Source organism: Anneissia japonica, unplaced genomic scaffold (genome assembly GCF_011630105.1).
Source record: "Anneissia japonica isolate Jap-2015-1 unplaced genomic scaffold, ASM1163010v1 scaffold1005_len2656397_cov198, whole genome shotgun sequence".
In the NCBI taxonomy this organism is placed as follows: Eukaryota; Metazoa; Echinodermata; class Crinoidea; order Comatulida; family Comatulidae; genus Anneissia; species Anneissia japonica.
Genome location: NW_022683792.1, coordinates 2,597,224 through 2,622,571, shown reverse-complemented (window position 1 = coordinate 2,622,571; position 25,348 = coordinate 2,597,224). Strand labels below are relative to the sequence as shown.

Genomic DNA, 25,348 nt, shown 5'->3' with positions numbered 1-25,348 from the left:
ACTCCACTTTAATCCTCAAAAAAATATTACAGTAATGAATTTATTAGAAGTTGTAATATTATTGGAAGAAACTTACTGATGCATAGAGTGTTGTTATTCATTCTTTCTCAAAGGTTGAATAACCTGCTGTATGTTATAATATACTACACTAGTCACTGGATTGTTTTTATTATTTTTATAATATAGGATATGACACATCATTGCCATGAGTACTGTAAATCAGATGTCTACTTAATGAATACTTACCTGAATAAACAGACTAATTGCCTAATCTTGCTCAAAAGAGAACACCCCTCGAAAACAAAATGGAACAGTAGGCCCTGGCGCCAAGCACATGCACTTTTCATTTTCTTTTTGCCTTGCCTGCCATTTATTTGTTTACAATATCTTTAGAATAACGTTACTTTTTTTCCTTGTTCGTACAGTAGGCCTATCTCTATGATACAATTGAAATTTTGACATTCTGATGCAAACTATAATTTCCATTTCCTGTAACCAAAAATGGTAATAACATACAATTTAGGATACTCGGTACATGCAAAATAAAAAAAAAACTATGCTTGTTTATGATCATTTTCAATACTGTCAATTGTGAAATCAGCTATAGCATGTTTTATGGACGTTCCAAAAGCCATAACAGATGCTTGGCAATGATATAGTAGTATACTAGGTACAATATTTTATATAGTGGGTCATAATTTGTTATAATTAGGTCAGTACTAAGCATTTCTGTTTGGATTATGAAATTAGAAACTGATTTAACAATAATAATAATTTAATAATAATAATAATAATAACAACAATAACAATAACAGTAATAATAATTAACAGTAATTTGATAATGGTAGCTGTCAGCGAACGAAACTGTCATGTAATTTTCATAACTTTTAGTCTATTATATGTTGAACAATTTCCTCAATGTTTCCAAAATATAATTACTCCTTTTCACCATTTATTGTTCAGCTGCTTTTTTCATGGTCCGAACTGAGCTGTATCTGGATGGTCCCAATAATAAATGATGTGAGCTATTTCCAGTGTGGTAGTGTTTCCACCACCTTTACCACAGTAATATACTAATAAACTGTATTTTAATATAGCAGTATTTTATTATGCAGTGGTCCAATAAATTGTCTAGATATGCTGTTGAGTTGAATTCTTCATGGTCACACCAATAAATACTGTAGTAATACTACTGTAACGGTTTCCTTTATGGTATATGACTAACTTGTCGAATGGCTGAGCAATAAATGCAGGGGAGCTGCAACATACGCCATAATATCGGCGCCGGTTCAAACAGCACGCTCGCCTACAGTATGGTTCTGGTGGTAGAACAAGTCTTCTCGGATAAGGACTATAAACCGTAGGCCCAGTGGACACAATTGAGCTCGTGTGCACTGTAAAGAACGCAATACATCTTTCGAGGTGAGTAGTGAGTTACCCCGGGTGTACTTGTTACCGTTTATACAGCCCCTGTTGTCTAGAGACGAGAGATAGCTTGTACTAGGAAGCTCAGACACGAAGAAACCCTTACTGTAGGGGAGCAGTAAGTCATTGTACAGTACGAGCTAGCCCTCGAGCGCTTTGAGACTTTGGTATAAAGTGCTATAGACTATACTGTAAATTCAACTACTGTACATTAATACATTAATGAATTATAATAAATGTTCATACTTCATCCACTGGTCGAATTAATGATGTACAGTACTATTTCATATAGGCCTAGTTGTCCAATTAAAGGTATGAGCTATTTCATCTAGTAACTCCAAAAATGGTGCTGAACTTCCTTATCCAGTGGTTCAAATAGTGTAGTGATTTCATCCAATGTACAATACAGTGTATTGGATGAATAAAGTGATCCAATTTATATGCTATGGAAGATATTTCTTCCAAGGCACCAAATTATATAAATCATTAAGCTGCAGTATTTCATCTACTATACAGTAGTGGTCCTATAGATTATCATAATTATTGAATCACACAATGACATGGCTTCATTTTGAGTTTGTTTTGATATTATAAAGACCCTGGGCACAACCTATGAACATTAAACTGCCCTAGATGGATTGAAGATAGTGGACATTAAATCCAGTCCTACAACTCTGTTGCATCCTGAAAGTAGAAATTATTATTTTCCTGTAGGCTCACATCTAAACTGTAGACTTGCCTACAATCTAAAAGATGAACAATAATATTTTACATATAATATTTTCTGTCCACAATACAATTTTAGGTTCTTCACAATAAAAACAAAACAACAGCATGTTAAAAATATTGTAGGAATCACCAAAGATGACCATGCTAGTGCATTCCTTTCTGAACCTGACTCGAGCAAAGGAATAAATTAGGCCTACACATTTGCCCTGCCACAGATGACCAGGTACAACCTGTACAAGAGATGGTGACAGAACTCTTAAAAAGTCATCCTCTAGCAGGATGTACTGACACTGTAGTTACAGTACAGTATCTATGCAGTACATCTTATCTGAGAAGATAAAACAATAATATTTATTTAGTGAATGATGTTGATGACATGAAAACCGTCCCTTCAAATCGTCAGTATGATTGATTGAATGTTAGAAAGAGGAAGTTGTCTGTGCTGGAGGTCATAAGTGATTATGAGGACATTTGATGTGAGTATCAGTGATTCTGAAATAGCCCTAAAGCACAGATTCATCATAAATGTTAATAGATTCATCGTTGTATACTGTCTGTTTTGGAGAAGATAAAATAATAAAATTTGAATGGCTTGCATTTTACATTACAAAAATCTGTATTTACTGGCAAAAAGGATTTGGTCAGGGACATTCAAATACACATGTGGTACTGATGTTTTTAAGTACTTGGTTCGATTCCCAAAGCGATCCTTGTTTTATACGATCTGTATCTCATAATTTTAATTATTATATCGTTAAGATCATGTTTAATAATCATGTAATCACAGTATTTATTATAGCAAGTTATATTTCTGTCCATTGTATAAACACGTTATTGCATTTTAGACTGCCATTGTTTTGAATATTGCACAGAATCCATAAACCTTGAAGGTCTCTATGTATAGAGGGTGAGATCACACTGACTATGCATTATTGTGTTTTATTGATTGTATTTCTGCCACCTTGATTACAACTGACTTGCTTTCTCTTACTTGAAATGTGAGATGTTTTGAAATCAAAAGGTTAAAAATATCGCTATTTAAGAAATAATGATTGTAAGGATATTCAACGATGTATTAATAATCTACAAAACTACAATATATAGGGACTATTAAGCTTAGTTAGAATATTTCTTTATAAATTACTCTGGTCTTTGTTAGGAGACATCAATTTTAGAAATTTGAGGAATTATTGCTTTGTGCTCTTATCAGTTTTATCTTCCAGGTACTTTCGGGAAAACATTTTCTCTATTAAGAAATAATAATTGTAAGGGTATTCAACAGTGTAGTAAAGATCTACAATATATGGAGACTTTTTTCTTAGCTCTTCTTTACAAATTACTCTGGTCAGTATTTTAGAAACAACAATTTTCGACTTTTGAGAAATGCATTGCTTGGTGCGGTCTTATCAGTTTAATCTGCAAGGTACTTTCTGGAAAATAAAACTCAAAGTGAAAGTGAGTTTAATGGTGTAATTTTGAAAGTAAAGTGTAATTAAACAATAGCATCATGGAGTGGAATGGAAAGAACAGGCTGAACTGTACAGTATAATGTAAACTTGTACAGTACCCATTTTTTACAGTCAGTATGGGCATGTAGTCGGCACATCTGTATGTGTTGTATCACACCCTGTACAAGGATTGACTTACTCTACAGTACTATTGTTCACTTTTAAGTCAACAGTGATTTGGCCAAACCACTATACTACAAAACCACAATGTCATAGTCCATATCTTCCTAATATACAATAACAGGAAATTACATTGTCTGATTATTGTCTGATTTATGTTGGTAAATATTCAACCTGTAATATTGAAATGTAACCCCAGTGGCACTATGATCTGTTGGGGACCCCATTTGGGGTTGCACTCCCTTGTTTCTATACCCAGGGCATAGAGTATCAAAAGTCATTTAAGGTCGTATTATTTTTTGATGGGATATGATGGTGCAAGATATTGTACTGTTTTCCCTCCATACAATGTTCAGCGATGTATTTTTCTTTTCTTGTGAAAATGTTCTTGACATCATTCAAAGAAGTCTAAACAAAGGAAGAGGCCATTTTTAACAACAAAAATAATTAATTCATTAAAAGTTTTTATTCTCTAAAGAACAATCATTTCCTAAGCTCTGTAATTTCCAAGGACAAAACAAAATTTTCATCTGTTAATGATTTGAGCATGGGTATTTTCCTCGTAAAGTTGCCATGTTTTGCGAAAATCAAATTATGTTTTTCTATGTAGCTGGAGGACAATAATGAGAGGACATTACCTATTGGACATTAACCCATAAAGCCAACATTCCAATTGGTCGAACTTCGGTTATGAATTATAGTGTCATGATTGTGATTGGTGCAACCAGGAATGTTAACACCCTTTAACCTTTGTGGACAATATTCATTATAGTACTAATTATAGTAGATTTTTAAAACTATTAGCATTGTGATAATTTAATCCATTCCATTTTTTATATCAAGCTCACATAATTATTATCAATTATTTGTGTTCTGTATAAAGCTCTATAAGGAAGTTTCTGACAAGGCCCAAATACTGTAAGTCGGTAAATTTTCAATTCCGTTGTATAGATTACAGTGGCAGTAGAGCTACATGATCAGTCTAATTTGCAATCAATGCCACATAAGTGCACTTAGTTTATCAAAAGCAAAGGGCCTACTGCTAACTTTGTTATTATCACCATATGTTTGTCAAATAAACCATGTTTCGGATATTTGAGCATATTTTATTAGGTCAGTATGATACTGTGCAAGCTTTTACAGAGGGAATTGCATATTTCTTTCCATGTGGATAATATTTTAACAAATTGATTTTTCTGAAATTGTTGGTCAGGTTATTAGTAAGATATGAGATGTTTGAGTAAAAACTATAGTATTACTCTTTGTGAGTATGGCGTAGTAGTATGATAAGTTCACCATGATGATTGATAGTAACATCCTACTTCCTTTATTTGGTGTTTGCTATTGAATTATCTCAAACTAGAAGTGGACCTACTGGTATGAAATATGTTTTTGTGAGCATGGAGGTGCTTATTTAAAAGCAAACAATTCACAATGCATTTTGTCACCAACAATGTAGCAGTAGCTCTTCGTTTTAAATGCTTTAGAGTTTCTCTTTCATACAGAATTATGCTTGTGACCTATATGTTAGTTTTAAAGCCTTTCCACACTTGTCATGACTTGTAAAATATAAATCAATATGTTCAACATATGTCTTTTTTTGAAGCAAGATTTTGTAACTCAGCAGTGACGATTTGCCAACTTATGGCCATACAATTCAAGTTCTCAATGACCTTGACTTTAAAAATACAGGATTATGGTTTCAGGACTGGAAAAAGTGCGCAATTGGGCTCTTGTATAATACTGTACTGTAATTTATGTAAAATTTGGAAATTTGTATTTTATAAAGACTTAAACATCATAATAATAATTCTGTTTCATTTTTCTTATCAATAGGTGTAAACATTGAGATCTGTTCATGGCTTGTGTGTCACCTCTATCATCAACCAAGATAATGGTGGAAGGTTGTAAAGAAAGCACCATTAGTCCCAACAATTCTCCGGATGGCAAAGGTTGCGGAACCTTATCATCAAATTGCAGTATAGAGAGTGCTGAGATGAAGAGCATCGAGTCGGAGTTGTCCGGTTGTGATAGTGGCGTTGATAGTAGTTCATCAAAAAGCGTTGACCTTCTGATGGAGAAGACGGCAGCGATTGAGTCTATCACAGCCAACACAGAGGCGGAGCTAGTAGCCAAGTTGGAGCTTCAAAACAAGTAGGGAATTCATGCTTATTGATTAATTGTATCACAGGATTATATTTTCTAGTGCTACACTTGAAAAAATATAATTGCATGACATAATTTATTTATGATCAGTTTCTCCAATTTGTTTATTCTTCTATCCAGAGTTTGATTTATTTAGAAATTCTCACAAGTAAACAAAGTACAGAAATTAAATGAGTCATAAAAAAAAACAATTATAGAGAATTTTAGGATAACCCTTTAAGCATGCTTGCTTGTTTCTGAAGGGATCCTGTTGAAATAATGAGAAATGCTACAATGACAAATTACATAAATGATTAAAAGGAAATGAAATGAAGGCCAAGGCCTGTAAAGTAAGAAACATTAGTAAACCGTTAACAATAATGAATAATTCAAACAATTTGCTTGTGATGAGAAACATAAAAAAAAAAACTAATAATGGATGTACAAAACTCTAGTTAAATGTATTAATTATCATCATAAAAAATAATTTTGATATTAACTTGCTCATTAACATTCAAATTATTAACTTGAGCATAGAAATTACTGAATTAAAAAAAAGTGTAACCTGATTTTGTATTGGATAATAAAGACACTTCCAGTGACTAATGGTGTTTATATTATTTATCACATTATTTTTTGTTTACCCATTCACCTCTGGCCTCCCATTCACCAATGGATTCATCCACTCCAAAAGAAACTAGCAAATACTGCCCTCTTTAGTTTTATATCTTTTTTTCATATTCAGTAGTTGTTTATGTTTTGTTTGGATGACACTAAAACATGTATCTGCTGTACTCTCTACAAACATTTCATTATGTACTTCCATGACTTGATTAAGTTGATCATTTAATTTGATATAAAGTGTACTCACATGCACAATAAGGCTTTCCAAGAAATTGTAAAAAAGTGCTAATCTATTACTATGATATTGTACGCTCAGCTAAGTGATATAAATAAGAACTGTTTTAATGAATATTTTAAATTACTATACAAATTTCATATGTTTCAATGGCTTAAAAACTAAAAAAGTACATAGATTTATAAAAGGTTTTTGAAATTGACCAATCTAAGATTATGAAAGTGTTTTGTTAATGAATGTGAAACAGAAACTTTATAAATACTAAGAGGCATCATTAACATTTATGTATAAAGGAACTAACAAGTGGTATGTATATACAACAGAGTACAGTACAGTAGTACCAGTGAAAGAGTAAGTAAAAGGAACTAGTCACATAGGTGTAGTACTGGTGAGACCGTAAGTAAAGTGCTCTTTGGCTAGTCAAACTGAATTTACTTGATTTACTTATTAAAGAAATTCTCATTGTTGAAAAAAATTCATAATATAATGTATTAGCATTGAGAGAGAGAGAGAGTTGTATTTTATACTGTAGGTATTAGACTCAGTTATAGGCTTAGTGTTGATGATCTTTTAAAAATCTTGCTTCTTTATTTCTGTATTGGTATAATCGGTCTACAGTACATTTTTAATGTTAGGTTAAAGAGAAAATTGTTAAGATGATGAATAATAATGTAAGTGTTACTTTCATTTATTAACTATTTTGTTGCTTTTACAGTAAAAGTAGTCATTAAAAAAAAAATCAGGATTCTCACAATACACAGCGGCATGAGGCGCTTCTTAAAATATCATAAGGGCTTTATATAAGAAGTAATGCAAAAGATAATGTATAATCGTTTAAATTAACTAAATGCTATAAAAAAAAATTAAATTCTGACCATCTGAAAAAGTGACTTAAAGAAAGGATTAAAAAAATATGAAAATTGTTGTAATAACAATTAAGATTGTTTGGTCAGGAATTCCATTTTATTTTAACTAGGCTTACAGGCCTAATGGCATTTTGGTCTCTCATCATCTGCTAAGTGGTAAGGTATCAAATTAATTAAAGAAAGTATTTTAATAATTATTGGAGAATACTTTACGAAAAAAAGCTGGTTGGTTGGGCAACACAAATAAAAATTACGCTTAAGGGTACTTAAATTTTATATTTCCCTCACAAAACTTAATGGAAACAGAGGCATGGATACAATGCAAGGAATGTGGTATTCTATAAGTTGTTATCCAAACACAGCTCACTTCTTCATCAGTCTGCATTCATTTGTGTGAAGCCCTCCCTGATTGGACTTTTACCCTGCTCAATTGGATAACAAGCCAATGACCTGCTTTGACATGAGCTCATGAGGAGGCCTACCAGAAACACCAATCCCAGCCTACTATGTACACACTTGTCACAAGCTTCATTGCCCTGTGCCTGCCTTTGCCCAGTGTTTAGAATCAGCTAAATTGAGCCTAGCCTATTATTGGGGATGATTGTAAATTGTGTTTAAGTGTGATAACTCAATGGATACCTTTACTTACTTTCAAAGTTTTTTTTCTGATGGGTATGTACTATATTCATGGCTGTTCCAAGGATAGCTATGATTTTATCAATAATAATTGATTGGTTGGATGCATGCATGCTGTAGCTTTTCACCATAACTGTGTACTGATATCATCACATTTACCACTCTGTCTCTACCGACTTACAAAATACCTGCTCGCTGTACTGGTCCCGTTCTCAGTCACGCTAACCCTCTAATAATGACATGAATTAGGTACTGTATACACCTGACGTGGTATCAAATTAATTTCAATACCTAATTACACCTTGTTAAACCTGGTTACACCAACATTTCAACTACATTTTAATTTGTTCATAATTAAAACTTGGGCTAGTACATAATTTTTGGGACAAAATAATGAGTTGTAATGATTTACTGTATCATCGAAACAGTTTGGTTAAAATAACCCCTCCATTTATGGTCCTATCAGTTTGATTAACTGGCATACAAGAAATTGCAAAATATGTGTACTGCTCAAATATGCTGTATGTTTCTTTGAATATATGAGGCATGTTGTGGCAAAATGGCTAAGTTGTAGCAAAAATTGAAATTCAAGTTATTGGTATTTTCAGATACCTGAGTATGTGATCTTTAAAAATTAATTTCAATACCTAATTACACCTTGTTAAACCTGGTTACACCAACATTTCAACTACATTTTAATTTGTTCATAATTAAAACTTGGGCTAGTACATAATTTTTGGGACAAAATAATGAGTTGTAATGATTTACTGTATCATCGAAACAGTTTGGTTAAAATAACCCCTCCATTTATGGTCCTATCAGTTTGATTAACTGGCATACAAGAAATTGCAAAATATGTGTACTGCTCAAATATGCTGTATGTTTCTTTGAATATATGTGACATACCATTTCAGGTTATCTTGAATGCAAGTCATTAAGCTTCATACTTTTCCACATGAGTGAGAGGAACAGCATCATTAATTTAATTTCATAATTTAATTTACAGATCCTAGTGATTGTAATGCATGTGTTGTTTTTGTTTCTGCTCGATAAGAAACATAAGACAACATGAGATGTGTATTCTACTATAAAGCATTAATACATCACTTCTCCAACTGAGCCATTTTAATTGACTAACCTTGACTGGTAATTTACCATGTTTCACCATGTTTTTTTCATGGAATGTATCTCCTAACCTTTGAACTTCTACTGTTGTCCATGTTTGGAATATCAATACTTTATGCTAAGTAGGTTATTTAGTGGGTTTTTGGAACATGGGTATCAATGTAACTGAAAAATATAAAAAATAGTTTTTTGAGTTGTAAAACCTGTCTAGTTACAATATAGTATAAATGGAGCATTCAGAAGTCTCTTTTCTAACTTTTAACAATTTTTTAATACTACAGTATGTAACATAAAAGCGCATAGAGACATCAGTATTATGCACTATATAAATCCCACTGTTTTACATACTAAAAATAGTAGCCTATTATTTACTGAGACAAAAAAAAATAATGGGATTATATTTGTGGACTTGGGTTGTTCCATTCCCCCAGATTTCCAGTGGCTACAGTACACTACTGTATAATGGCATTCCTTTTTTTTATGATTGGTTTGACATTTGAACAAAAAAAGATTATGTTCACTAAAAAATTGAGGTGCACCTTCACTTGCCTTCTACAGTATTTAAGGTTAATTCTAAACGAAGGCTTTTACTTTCTTGTTAAGGATTTTGTATGTTTACTTTAAGAGTTCATATGTCATCATTGGTGTCAACCTGCTAGCTTTTTATGTGTCCCAAGTTTCACAATTGATGTTTTTCACACTGGAGGTGTTATAGGATTCTAACTAGTGAGCTAATTCATTGATTATGACAGTAGAATGGCTGGGGTAGTTTACCATTAAGGTTCTGTGTTTGATACCATTTGTAGAGGAATGTATTCTGCTCGGTCAATTGATAAAGTTATGATACAAATGTTGCATCCTCAAAGGTAACAGTATTCATGTGTGATAATTCTCGACTTTCTCATTATTAAGGAAGTAGTACTATACAGTAAGTAACTACAATACTTTTCCCTCTTGTATACTGAAAGTACTGTTAGTTCCATGTGAGTCCCAGGAACTGTCTTTAGTCATGACAACAAAATTCCTGATTTTCATTTAATTTTATGATTTTCTAGATTATTAGAAGCCGACACCAAGTCTACAAAATCATTGTGCGACTCAACAAGATCCTCACGACGAGGTTCCAACTCTAGTCTCAGGTCAACAGGGTCAGTTCAGAGCAACATGAGTAATACAAATGCCAGTAGCGGTGGTGAGATAGACGTCAATGAATTGTGGGTAACATGGGGAAAGATTGTCAATGATTGGGAAGAATTTTCAAAGAAGAAACCAAAACAATTGAGGGTAAGATGAACGCATTTTATATTTAATATTTTTTAACTTAATTTTTTAGTTGTAAAATGACAGTAAATGCGCTCTATAAAAATAAAAGCTCCACAAATAATAATGTAATTTTACCATAAATAAAAAAAGAAATTATTGATTTGAAATGAGCATACTGCTATAATATTAGACTGGAAATATGGTACTATACAGTATTTAACATGGTTACATAGGTTTACAGAAAAGTTGTTTTGTAAATTACAAGACCTACCTGGAGATTAAAGCTTTGTAATTACCTGGCACATAAGCAGGAAATCAAATAATAATATGTGTGTACCCATCGGGAAAACCCTTATTGTTTTTGGTTAGCCTGAGGACATGTATACAGTTCAGTGTGTCGGTGTTTGCTTTATACACACCTGAGAAAGCTTGACTTCGACTTCCTATGAAAGCTTAGCGAGTTTTATTACACTGGTATAAATATAATAATTAAGTGTCAGAATTCTACCATATATTATAAACTTAACTTTTTTTTTTATTGTTGCATATAAATATTTTTATAGTCTATTTAATTTGTGCTACTGTATATTTTTTTTAAATTAATTACATTGCTATTATTGTTTAATATAGTAATTAATATAGTAATTGTTAGTTTGTTATGTTATTAACATGCTGACATAATGCACAATGTTCAATGGGAAATCAATTAAAACAATTTAAAAAAAAAAATTTTGTTTTTCATGGTATGGCCCCTCATTTGAGATGCCCCGTAAATAAGGGGATAGTTTTTTGGTCATGAATCAAGGGAAAGGGTATCTTTTAACACTATGGTCAATCTCTATACAAGGGACAAGCTATTTAAAATATATGATACAAAACAGTGAACTGCTTTAAAGTAGGAAGTGTGTCTGGTAAATATACCATAGAATTATAAAAGTTAAGGTGGTCATAATTTTATGTGGTTTTCATATCCTTATTTTGTTTTGTTAACACTAAGTAGAGGAATTAGATTGTGGATGCATCCTAGTGATTAAAATTAGGTAACAGGAAGCAACTAAGACAAAAAAATAAACATATTTTCTTACAAGACTGAAAAAAAAGTACTGCTGAATTCATTTTATTTTTATATTTGTTATGCAGATATTTTCAATCTATCCATTCTTAGGCATCATTGAATCAAACACTAAAATTAAAGATTCATCTAATCAGTGTTTACATTCTCTATTCATTTCATTGGAGATGTAAACACAATAAACTAAGTTATAAAAATTAATATACAGTTCTACAAACACCAACCGATAAATAATTTTATAAACTTTTATTTAAACACTGTTATCATCTGTATATTACGGTAAACTGCATTCATACGTCTAAATAGTATATTAAGATAGAACGCCATCAATATTTAATCATTCGAACAACTTAAATTATTAAATGTAAGTGCTTTGAATTTCAAACCTCTATTAATAATGAATAAATTAACATGCATTAATAGACCACAGATTACAATAGAATTTTCATTAAAATACATATTTGAGATGTCAATACATACATGTGACTACAGTATCTGTTTTATATCAATATCTCATAAAATTCCAAATACAGCACAGTAAATGTTCATTAATGTTTTGATTTCAGGAATTAGTAAGAGCAGGAATCCCACATCATTTCCGTGGAATCGTTTGGCAGCTACTTTGTGGCGCATATGGTTCATCGCTACGTGATCGGTATGCAGAGTATTTAAAGCAAACTTCTCCCCATGAAAAACTTATACGTAGAGATATTGCGCGAACATATCCCGAGCATGTATTTTTCAAAGAGAAGGATGGACCAGGACAGGAGACTTTATTTAATGTTATGAAAGTAAGATTTGTTATTATTTTGTTTTTACATTGCGTATTAACGTAGATGATCAGTCTATCAAAGCTGATCATTTGGAACCCCCAGGGGTCTAAAACTAAAGCAGTGTTCACACTGGAATAATTTTTTATCAAGAAAGATGGTAACTCTACCTCTTTCAAATCTTACACTAGTACTACTACTCACACTATATGCAGTACTATAGTTTTAAAATAATAAGATTTTTGTGCATTTAATGGTGAATAAGATATGTGAAGATTTAACAGAGTAACATTATTCGCCTTGGATTTTTCTGCTTGAGAAAACCAGCCTGGTTATTGTTCAAGGACATAATTCTCTTCGTAAAGTAACAATAACATAACATTTGTGAAATTTGACCTAATGACAATGTTAAGCTATGTCCACACTGTTAAATTTTATCCGACAAATAAATATGATATGCCCATATTTGGGTGTAATATGACATCATCATGCCCATACTTGGGCACATCACACAAATTGTCACATAATATTTGATAGTGTGGCAGAGCTTTACAAGGTCAAAGTGACATGGGACATGGTTACAGTACAAATAGAGGACTTGGGAGAATTGAACCCATAACCTTAGAATTTGAAGGTATGCACCTTAACCTCTAAATCACATATTCATTTTATGTTAATGGCTTCCTTCTATTCTTCACATCAATAAAAGTATATTTTTTGAAGAGGGCTGTGTGTGGTATAGGGGTATTAGTACAGTTTCCTATGATTTTTATAAACCCAAAGCTAAAAGTCACTCAAGAGTAAAGATAAAAAGAATAAAGAAAATAAAACAAACAAATCTACCAGGAAACCTTCAGCAACTTTTGAAACACATAAATCATCACATAAGAAACAATACAAGAGAATTCTAACCTTAACTTTAATAATGCATTTTTACCTTTTGTTACCACTTTTGTATTTTTAGGCCTATTCTCTGCATGATCGAGAGGTTGGTTACTGCCAGGGAAGTGCCTTCATTGTTGGCTTGTTACTCATGCAGGTAACTTAACTAATGTCATTGGTAACAATGTTAAATTCACTTTGTTGTACATGTGACTATGTCTCTGAATTTACATTCGTAAACTTCCTGATTGAATTTTAGTATTACCAAACCCAGCTATTAAAAATTGCACTTGCATTTAAAACCTAAAGGTCAACTCAGACTGCGTCGTACAACGCAGCCCAATGTGATTTATCGTTGGTGGCACTCTTAAGCCATTGTGAAAAATATTAAACATGTTTAATATTCTATGACGCGACTATCCCCAATGCAAACCATCACGTCTGCGTTCAACCCACGCATACTTTACACGACAACATATCGCGTCGGGCTGTGTCATACAACACTGTCTGAGTTGTCCTAAAGAATGTGAATAACAATATGAATTATCGTTATCATTGTGTTTCTGAAAGATGCCGGAAGAAGAAGCCTTTTGCGTCCTTGTGAAACTCATGCAGGAGTACAGGCTACGAGAGTTATTCAAACCCTCCATGGCAGAGTTAGGCCTGTGTATGTACCAACTAGAATGTATGGTCCAGGTAATCAATTCAACTACATTTAATTTGGATTAAATATATAATTCTGAAATAGAGAAACAATTAAAATATATATCTGTAAAAATGTATATACACAACTTGTTTTAACATACAAAATAATGAACTTAGTGAACCATAGCATTCCAAAGATATTTTCAAGTTGTAAGTACATTCAATAATAATTGTCTTGGATGGATTGATGGATATATTTATTTGGTGTAAACACCAAGGATAACCTACGAAAGTCTGAAGAAGACCTACTGTATTTCCAGCAGGGTCCTTCTGGTAGTGATTGGGGCAGTACAACGGGAGACAATCAATCCCCTTACTTTTTTCCCAAGGGTGTACTGTGTTCTTTAACGTGCACATACGCCATAATGCACACGAGACCAACGGGTTAATGTCTCATCCAAAAGCCGATTTTATGTCTTATTCATTTTGAGTTTTATATTACGTATAATTAAATATTAAATTTATGACTTCTATGACCAAACTTTATGTTTTTAAAGGCAAACATCAGAATGCTATTTTAGAATCAATTTATCAAAATGTTATATGCAGCTTAATAGGATCCATTTTAATGTCTTAATTACCTTAAATAATGAAGATACATATTTATATATTATACAATGATTCATTTGTTTTGGTATTTATGTTCAAATTGAACTACAAGCTTGAATGCGACATGTATTAAAGTTGTTATACATTTTACAAGATGTTGCCCCACAGCTACAGTTTTTTAAAGTGATCAAACGTACTTGGGTATCATAGATTTTTATTTGTTCCCTCCAATATAATTCAATAATAAACTAGAAATGATATATATTTATTGTCAAATAATTTCCTTAAAATGTGCAATCCATACTTACTTTCAATTTCTGATTTGTGAAGCCTTTGTTATAAATTTAAGTTGTTGAATAGATTTCAAAACTGAAAGTGATTTTTCCAAGTAAATTTGGTTTATTTTCTTTGTTGGGAAGTGTTTTTTAATTTTGCAGTCTCTAACTTGTCAATGCAAAAACATGTTTTTAGGTGTCATACCTGAATTTCTATTATATTACTGTATTTGTTAAGATAAACAATAAATGTATTTTTATTCTTAAGTTCTAAAACTATCACACATATAATGATAAAATATCTGATAAAATCTGGAAAAACTTTTGAAAACTAATTAAAACCATTGGTGAAAGTGGAGGGCGGGGAGCAATTAGCATCATTTGTAGGGAAGATGTAAATTCATATGTAATGTTTGCATATTCTGAGAATCTTAAATCAATGAATCCTATATTTTCACCTCCTAGATCCTCTTCGAAGGGGTTCTGGGTGGCTCTTAGCCACTTACATTCCTTTCTGGAAAATCCCTCCCCCTGTTGTGGACTTTTATTTATTGACTATTTATTGACTAATATGGCTGCTGTATGAAGCAACTTCCTATTAATTTTTTTTTAAAGTTTGATACTCAATTATTTTTGCAGGAGCTTCTACCTGACCTCTACACACACTTTATCACGCAAGGTTTTCACACGTCAATGTACGCATCACACTGGTTCCTGACGTTGTTCTCCGTCTGCTTCTCTATACCATTGTCATGCAGGGTCATGGATTTATTTATATTAGATGTAAGTATTAGTCATTTTATTTGTGGGTTAAATTTGTTTATCACAACCCAAAGTCATACGGTATTTAAATAATATTTTTTTGTTTTTATAAAGCACCCAGCACTAGCATCTCTGTCATTGTCAAACTCAGTTTCTGCTGCTAATGGCTTCTTTAGAAAATATAATTTTAGCTGGTTTTTAAATGCAGATAGAATGTCAGGTTATGAATGGAAGATTGTTGTTTATTCCAAAGAAAACCCAATAGACAGTATACTGTAAAAAACAAGGATTATCAAGATTTAACAGTACAGTATTATACATTAATGCACTCTATCAAGACTGACCTATTATTATTATTTTTATTAATTATTATTATTATTATTATTATTATTATTATTATTTTGTTACTAAAGCCTACCTTAAGGGGAACTTAGACAATGAAGAAATTAGAGAACAATTTAAAAAAAACGATGTTAAGGGGAAAATAACACAAAAGGTATTCCCCTTAAGTCCAATTTAGGAAAATCATTATTATCATTATTATTATTATTATTATTATTATTATTATTATTATGATTATTAATCATTATCTTAAGCCGGGCACCCACTGCGCACAACAGTTGTTCTCCGACATGATTTCATGAAGAACGCGACAACACACGTGCTACAGATCGTTTTTAATTACAATCCGTTCTGACTGCCACCGACAATCAGCAGACGGCTTCGTGTCGTCTAGCGCTCACAGGGAGCGGAGTTGGATTCGTCAGGCGACAGTCATACGATGCAGTCAGTGCCCGGCTTTATATATAGCTCTAATTAGATATATGTTTATTGAAACTGTGTGGAAGATAATAAAGTTTATCTGATATGTATGTTTCATTGTTACCTTTACAGGGAATGGAAATTATATTTCGCATCGGAATGTCTATCCTTCAGATGCATCATGATGAACTTCTTGCCATGGATATGGAGGAGATGTTAAAAGTAAATCAATGATTAGTTTTCTTATTCATTTATATCCAACACCACCTAACCTGCTGCAAAATACTTTGTTCTCCTTAGTAATCTACTGCTTCCTCTTTCTACAACATTTTGAAAAAGCTCTTTAAAAACCCATTCTTTCTCTCTGTCCAAATTACCTTTCATATTTTTCCATTCCTCATCTTTTCTGTTTATTCTTCCTCATACTTTTAGAATGCACCTTGTATTTAGTTAACAGGTGCTTTATAAATGTCTGTATTAATAATATTGTTTTTCTGATTATCCAAAGAATAGGAAAACATTACATAGATTTTCAGGTGTTTAAACCCTGTCAAGATCTAGATTTGTTTTTACAATGGAGATCAACCCAACCTCCCTGAGATTAATTCCGTGTTCATTAGAACTTCTGAAAACTGATTTCACAACTTGTAACATGCGAGAACACGAGAAGAGTGCATTCATTTGACAAACACTAAAATGGCATTTTTTTTTCTATTCAGGATTTTGACAAGCACCCTCACACGGACGTGCTCCTTGGCCTCGGCCTATCCTAAGTAAAAAAGCTTGGATTAGGATAAATAAAGCAAATAAAACATACAAAAAACACTTTTTTTTTTAAATCTGAAAAAATATTACTTAAACAAATTGCAATAAATACATCTGCTTGTTTGTGTTACATCGGTCATTTCCACACTACTTGTGCAAATCGAGGAAGAAAATTCTACTCGAGTTCACAAGTTGTGTTTACAAGTTCACCGACTGGATGAACGTTTTTCACAAGTTGTGAACTGGGAAACACCGACTTCACAAGTTCTAATGAACACAGCATTATTATGAGATAGTTTATAATACAGGTCTCACTCCAATTAAAGATCACCTTTGGAACTAAGTTTCCATGATCTTTAGTAACTTTGGTCTCTAATTAGAATAATAAATATAAAAAACATTGGTTATGTAATTTTTTTAATGCAATTTCCTGTTCGTTTATTAATTTTAAGGCACTTGTAAATGAAAGAAAAATTTATTCATTATATAATTTTTACTCTCTCTTTCAGTTTCTTCAAAAAACAGTGCCTTCTAAACATAGCCAAGACCATGACACACTAATTCACAGTGCCTCCCAGATTAAGTATAATGCCAAAAAAATGAAAAGGTACGTAACATTACCTACCATTTGCTAACAACATCTTACATATTGCAAGAAGAAAGTATAAAGTGCTTTATTTCTCCCCCCCCCCTCACCATTTGTATTTCTGGGTGGAAACTGACAAACATAGGTAAAATGCCTTTCTGAGCATAATGCATTGCGAGATGTTACAACGCTACAACTCAAGGTTGGGATCTTGAATTGCAGCTTCTCTACCAACCAATTCCGCCATTTATAGTAGTTGTGGTATCCAAAAAATATCTATTATTTTTAATATTATTAGCGCTATATTGATATTGTTTATTATCATTTTTATTTAGCGGTAATCAGATTAATAGTTTAATAGAAAATTTGGCCAATGTAAATCTTAGGTTTGGATTATTTTTGTTGTTACTAGATTTAATTATTTTTCCAGTATTATTATGTGTATTAAAATTTCAACATTTTTTTTAGGTTAGAAAAGGATTACTTAGCATTCAAGACCAAAGAAACTGAAGAACAGGTTGAAATGAGGGTAAGCCTGATCTAGGTGTTCACATAATACGCTCAAGTGTTCACATGGTTATGTTTGTGCTGCTTTTACATTATAAATGTTAGAATCATATTATGCACTGCATAACAGCCATTCACAGAAATGGATGTTACATTTTCAGTAGGAATAAGAGAATGAAATGTGGGCGCATCGTAAATTATTGTGACTACAAATTTCCTAATGATCTATATAGTGTGTCAATATCTATCATAATCTGCAATTTTTACAGAGGTTAAGAACGGAAACACGTCTTCTTCGCCAACGAATCGACGTTCTCGAGAAAGAGAACATTGCTCTTGCGGACAAACTTATCCATGACCAACTGACCAGAGCTCAAGAAGCAGAAGACTCGTACCAAGTGAAACAAGAACTACATTTAACGAAACAACAGGAGCAGGAAACGCAGGACAAGTTAGAGGGTGCACAAATCATCATCAAAGATTTGAAAGAAAAGGTGAGATTTTCTTATTAACATAAAAAGTCATAATCTTCAGCTGTACAATTTACTGGGCCGTACTAAAATCAGTGTTTAGTTACTAAAACGTTGATCCAAGTGTATAAACTTGATTCATACTGACTTAAAGCTATCTATTGAACAATTATCAAGTGTCTGATGTTTGAATATCAGTTTGACATGAACAAACCCATTCTATTATGTTGGAAGTTTGAATAATTGACATATAGGGACAAATGTGGTAACTAGTTGTGAATATTAGACCAACATATCGTCGCTCACATCACAAACTAAGACAATCAAAGTTGATTGTGTTAGTTCGTGAAATCACAGTAGCGTGTCAAAAGGAGCGCGTATTGGTTGTCAAGCAATTTTGTATTCTTTACCACACAAAAGTCCTTAAAAACAACAGCGCGTATTTTGACGCGCTTTCATGATTTCACAAACTAACACAATCTACTTTGATTGTGTTAGTTCGTGATGTGAGCGACGATATATCAATTGGCCGAGAAAACGACCTAAAACTTTCCACATTCATAACCTATTTGGGTAAGGGTGATAATCTAAATCTATAATTATTGTAATGTTTATATTATAGGGTATTGGGATGAATTAAAATTGAAACACAAATTAACACACAATATTTTATGTTGAGTAGTGATAAATGATTTGTTTATAATTTTGACTTGTTGGTGTTTAATTTTATCACTTGATGTTCATTTGCAAGCCGCCTAAAGGAAAACTTAGCTTCAGATTCAAGAAGAACAAAGTAGGTATACGCTGCACAGAGTGCTTTGTTAGTACCGTCTGGTTGTATTTCGTTAAATTTAAGTATTTTCTTGCACATTTTTTACCTTCAAATTTAGATTATTCTTTATTGTTTTGCAAAGCAAAATGCATTTATTTAGTTTTAGAAATAAAAGCTCGAAAAGCTGCATTGATTTGTTAAAAAGTTTTATTTAGCAATTGAGAAATGTTTGTTTTTCTCTTAATGATACGACGTTAAAAAATTGATAGTTAAGTTGAGTGTTTGGCACTACTGTATGTGTAAGCTCAGTTTTGATTGGATGGTTGTATTGAATATATAGAAATTATAATGAAAATACTATCTAAAAGAAAATTATTAATGAATATTTATATGTACTAGGTAAATACATTTCATTCATACCAATAAGGTGCTCACATACAGTAGCAGCAGGAGTGCTGGTGGACTGCTTTTTCTATATGTTTGAATAATTATTGTACGCACAGTGAACCCATTCAGACAGGCTGTTTGGTATTTATTCCATTCTTCTCTGGAGGTTAACTTCTTATTTTTGCACCCTTTGCTTTCTTAGGAGAATAAAATTTACTTTTAAGGTTCTAGGTTTTTAGTACTGTACTTGCATTACTTGGTGAGTCTGTATACATTCTATTGGCGTTGTTATCTACTGTACTGTAGCTAAACTGTATATGCATTGCATATTATTAATTTTGAGGAGTGAAGTAAAGTCGGTTGTAGCTTTTCATGTATTTATTAAGGGTTGCTCGACCAACCTTGGACCACCTCAATTGGTAATATAGGTCACTATTATACAAGCAGAATGCTTACACACTCTTCACAGACCTACCTTAGATACCTTAGATATATTATAGTTTTGAACAGTTTATAATGCTAGTAGTAACATAATGATAATGTTGGTGATATTGAAAGATTGTTGATATTGTACTGTACAAGAATTTGGTATTGTGCTATTAGGCTTTAGGTCTTCTGGGTCTGAATAACACTAAATAATTATTTAAAATAGTAGATTAAAATAGCATAGTACACAGTCTATAACTTTATAAACAAGGCAGAAAGTAAATAAATACGCTCCAGCAATGACTTTAGATATAATAGTTAGGAGTAATTTTGATGACACAGACTGAGATATTGATGTTGATACTCGGCATTATACCAGTTCTCTTCTTCTCTCTGAGGAGTCTTGGCAAGCTGTTCTCCATGCACTAATTGAGAATGCAACATTTGTATCTTGTATCTTCTATCCTGTATTCTTGGTGTATAATTCACCTGATTGGTTGGTTATCGAATTGTTGGATTGAAAAAAACTATGGAGTCTCAATTGCGTATCATTATCAGGTCCACTTTTCGTGATCTTAATCTCCTCACTGTCACTTATTTCAACTATAGACCATGGACAAACTGCTGAAGGCTCAAAATTTCATGAAAGATATGATTCAGAAGGTAAAGTAGTGGCTGCAGTGAAGTCTAATTGACATGCTTTATTAGCTTTTTCATAGTTGTTCATTACTTGTTGTACTGTGAACTGAAGATTAATGCTTTATTCTAAGGGGTTTGTTTTTTGTAATATGTATTTAAATGTATTTTATATTGATAATTTTTGTTGTACATTTGAATTTTCATTGGTGATCATACCATTTTTTCTCATGAAATATCACAAGTACAGTAATACAATTCAGCAGATAAATTTTACTAAAATTTCATTGAAAAATTAAGTTAAGAAAAAATAAAAAAGCATCTGATTTTAAATACCCCTGTAGATTACAAATTTTTAATGTGCCTTTTTTTCAGTGGGAAGTGTTTGTAAATTAGGCCTTGTCAAATGCGTTTCTGTCCTGCAGAGATTCTGTATTAGTTAATAGACTGACGTAATGTTCTGTTACTGTTATACATGTATTGTTTATGCTTTAGTTTAGTTTCATGTCAATGTTTTTATGTGGCGGTATTGTAATGTTGAATTTAGTTTGCATATTTGGGTTTTAATTTGCATATATGACTTAGAATTGATTGAATAGTTTCCTCATTAAATGGATACAGTAGCATGAAGGAGCTATGAGAAACATATCTTTGCATGATGGCCAGGTGGTTGAATGATTTGATTATCATATTTTTTAATAAATTGCATATTTGCGTATGCATGATATCATTGTCATACTTAAATCATGGATTGGCCTACTTTAGTAGATCGTTTATCATCTTAATACTATCACCGTTTAAATGAATCGTGGAACACATTTATTAAAGTGTTAGCTTTTGATGAATCAAATCAAATCAAATCATTCTTTATTGCAACTCACAAAGAGGATTGAATTTCACAAAATTAATAGGGAAAATTTAAAAATCCAAGCAATCAACATTGAAAATAAACGAAAAAAAGCACCAACATCACAAAAACAGCAAAAAGATACAAGATGATGAAAGGTAAAAAAAAACAAAAACAACCGAATACATTGTAATTATAAAATGATAATGATTTTCATATCTTGGAAAACATTTATAAATGGAATTTTTGGAAATATAATATTGGTGAATATTGAACAGTTTTGGGAAATTCTCAAATTGATGCATGTATTATTTAATGAAATATTTATATATTTTTTGTTTGTTTGCATATTTATATAAAAATCTTTTTAATATTAATTTTTTTTTTTGGTACCGGTATTGTTTTAAGGTTTGGGGTTTTTTTTTAATTTAAGACTTGGTACAGGTTGCTATAACATAGTCTTCACCAAGAGTATATTTTGGAAAATATTGAAATTAATGCTTGTATTGTAAAACTTTTTATGAAATATTTTATATATTTGTTTTGCTTATTTCTATAACAATTTTGTTTTCGTTTTAGCTCTTATTTTTTTTTTTTTTGCATATTATAATTTCTGCTACAACATCTTAAATTTTTTTCTGATATTATGTTAACACAACTTCATGGGAGAAGTGGAGCTTTCTGCTAAGTGCTGCCCCTTTTTATGTTGTTGCTAAGGTCCCACAAAACTGCAGTGTTTGTAGGACATTCGCGTATTCCTGGCTGTGTTCTGATTGGTCAGTTGTTAAGTTTGATTGAAACTCCAGAAAGGTCCACTGAGCCAAATATTATCGGTAGATCTATGATTTATGAAAGGCGTTAAATTTAAGTGGAATATGCAGACAATCAATCATTAGGTTTTTTTTTTCTTGTGTGTACGTTTCCAAAACAAATTCTTAGGCATTGTCCACACTATAGTGTTTTATGTGACAAATATTTCATTTGCCATATAAGGATATAATATGACATCATCATGCCCATATATGGATAATTCGCAGATACTTGTCATTAGATATTAGACATAACCACCAAATATACTTGCTCTTCGGTATCTCCAAAACCAACTGACAAGAAGTACACATTGAGATTATACCTTAGTATAACACTAGCATAGTCTATTGTTAAAAGTGTAGCAACATTAACCTCTTCAGGAGTATGATTATAATTTAGTGGAGTATTATTATGATATATGATAGTTATTTTATGGTAATTTAATTGTTTGCCTTATCTCTTACACAAATAATACTTACTTTCAGTGTAAATGAGTTATACAGGTATACACACTACTTGGTAATACACATTATGCATTTTAGTTGTTTACCATTATAATTTATCCAGCAATTTCTCAGTTTTACTATAGTAACTTTTTAAATACCTACTTACAGAATATACTTTCTTTTAAAAATTTGCCTAACATATTCAGCTTAACACTAACTTGATGAAATGTATTTATATCAAATTGCTTATCAGTGGTGTAGGTATGGGCTATGTGGCCAGGGACTATTAAGGGCATGTTCAATAATAGACCTGAAATATATAAATTCTAAAAAGAAAATAAAAAATCAATCAAATACAGCTGGTAAAAAGCTTTCTGTTATAGCTTGCTAGGCCTCACCCCAATCCCCTTTTGGGGCTAGCCTTAGCTTGTACAGTAGGTATATGGCCCTCGGTTGACACTTTGCGTCAAAGGGCCAGGCATTTAAGTATTGCACTGTGTGCCCACCATCATCTAGCTATGCCTATGTTGCTTATTGATGAGTAAACAATGTCCTTTATTGTGAAAACTCATTTTCCTAAACCAAGTTACACTGTTTAGATATTGCTTAGCTAATGTTCATTAAGACTGAAGTTGAAAACATGTGGTTTTAAATGGTATAATTTTGTTATATTCAGAATTGTAGCAAATGTTTGTTAAAATTATGTAAGTATCTTACAGTACAATGATGCTAGTACTATGCATTCTTGTGGGAGCTCCAGTAAGGAGATACTGCACATACAAAACATATCTGGCAAGCCTTTGCCTAGTCCATACACCAGGAAACCTTTTCAGAGTGCGATGGCATGTGTAGGTAATGAACTTCAGTGAAGAGAAATTTGGCTACTACCCTTGCAGTAAACAAGAGGATTAGCGAAAACAAAACTCATTATTACCTGTAGGATTTAATTGTATATTTTAATGAACCTAAAGTTTATCATTTTTTTTCTTGACATTTTTCTTCAAAGTTCGCATGATAGTGGTTTAATCTTAAATTTTCAGTTTACCATAGAAACAAAATATGATGACCATTATAGAACTTTTCAAGACTTGCATTCATAGGAAACCTAAATCTAACTAAATGGTGAACTGCAAATTGAATAAAATGTAAATGCTTTTGGAAAACATCAAAAATTAAGGGTTGTACTTTGTTGTTATGTGACTGTTGGTGTATCAGTATATTTTATTGTAATTTCAGGCTCGTGAAGGCACTTCAAATGTTTACATTGATTCAGAAGCTGAGGCTATCATCTTAGCATTACAAGAAGAGTTAATCGCAGTCCGTTTACGAGAAGCGGAAACTTCAGAATCACTCAGAGAAATGGAGCAGAAAATCATTGAACTAGAAAAGGTAAATTATTATTGAGCCCATATTAATTCATCTATGCCACTATAAGAAATTAAACATCCTGTGATGGTCTGTGATACAGTACATAAATGACTGCTTATTGTAAATCAATTGCACTGGTGACTAATGTGGAAATTTATTGGAACGTAGCGTATGCCCACAGTACACTTCTTACTAGATGAGTACTTAATGTAGAGGGCAGCATGATAGATGGCTATGATTATACTGAGAACAGTATAAACATATTTAATCATAATTCTTAATAATCTACTAAAGGAGGTGAATGCTAGAAATAGGACTTTTGAAATTCTCTATGGACAGTGTCAATGTTAAATTAATCTATCAGTTTTAATTACTGACATGTAGAGGGCGGTGTTCTTTTCACAATCTTTGAAAGGTTTTATGCCCTTAAGGCTTTATCATTTCTCAGAATCAATACAAGCTAATGTTGCTATGAGATATATTTGATTAAGATCAAATTGTCTAACATGGTTATAACTCATTTGGTGCATCTATGGCTATAAATTCTGTAGTCTGTATAACTTAAATTCATTATGATATTTTATTTATTATTATATATTCTCTAATTAACTATAACAATTTGTTTTATATTTTGCTTATCATCAATCAATGAAATTTTAGATTTTTCTTTTTGTAGTTTTTTTTTTGTCTTTCGTGGGGATCACCCACCTTTATTTGTCCTCTTTTTTCATGATTTTCAATTTTTCGTTTCCTCTCCTATTATACAGTGATCTTATGCTCTACCAATATTTACATATGCGTTCACAATTCAAAACAATTTTGTATTTATACATTTATGCAATATAAAACAAATTTAAAAGAAAAATTAATTGAAT

General features: G+C 31.9%; 1 protein-coding gene across 10 annotated transcripts in view; it reads left to right on the top strand.

The window, feature by feature from the left end:
* LOC117102622 (EVI5-like protein) overlaps positions 1 to 25,348 on the top strand; it is a 45,340-nt gene that overhangs the window by 5,640 nt on the left and 14,352 nt on the right. For 4 of the 10 annotated variants that reach the window (XM_033243007.1, XM_033243014.1, XM_033243026.1 and 1 more), the window contains exons 2-14: positions 5,619 to 5,936; positions 10,469 to 10,697; positions 12,315 to 12,539; positions 13,483 to 13,557; positions 13,971 to 14,096; positions 15,569 to 15,712; positions 16,586 to 16,675; positions 17,728 to 17,825; positions 18,273 to 18,333; positions 18,581 to 18,805; positions 19,533 to 19,574; positions 20,976 to 21,029; positions 24,342 to 24,494. In XM_033243007.1, coding sequence (XP_033098898.1) covers positions 5,641 to 5,936; positions 10,469 to 10,697; positions 12,315 to 12,539; positions 13,483 to 13,557; positions 13,971 to 14,096; positions 15,569 to 15,712; positions 16,586 to 16,675; positions 17,728 to 17,825; positions 18,273 to 18,333; positions 18,581 to 18,805; positions 19,533 to 19,574; positions 20,976 to 21,029; positions 24,342 to 24,494 — 1,818 coding nt within the window. In that variant the 5' untranslated portion in view covers positions 5,619 to 5,640. Of the gene's footprint in view, positions 1 to 5,618; positions 5,937 to 8,093; positions 8,325 to 10,195; positions 10,342 to 10,468; positions 10,698 to 12,314; positions 12,540 to 13,482; positions 13,558 to 13,970; positions 14,097 to 15,568; positions 15,713 to 16,585; positions 16,676 to 17,727; positions 17,826 to 18,272; positions 18,334 to 18,580; positions 18,806 to 19,532; positions 19,575 to 20,975; positions 21,030 to 24,341; positions 24,495 to 25,348 lie in introns of those variants that run through there. The other 6 variants (XM_033243018.1, XM_033243043.1, XM_033243050.1 and 3 more) reach the window with 4 other exon arrangements.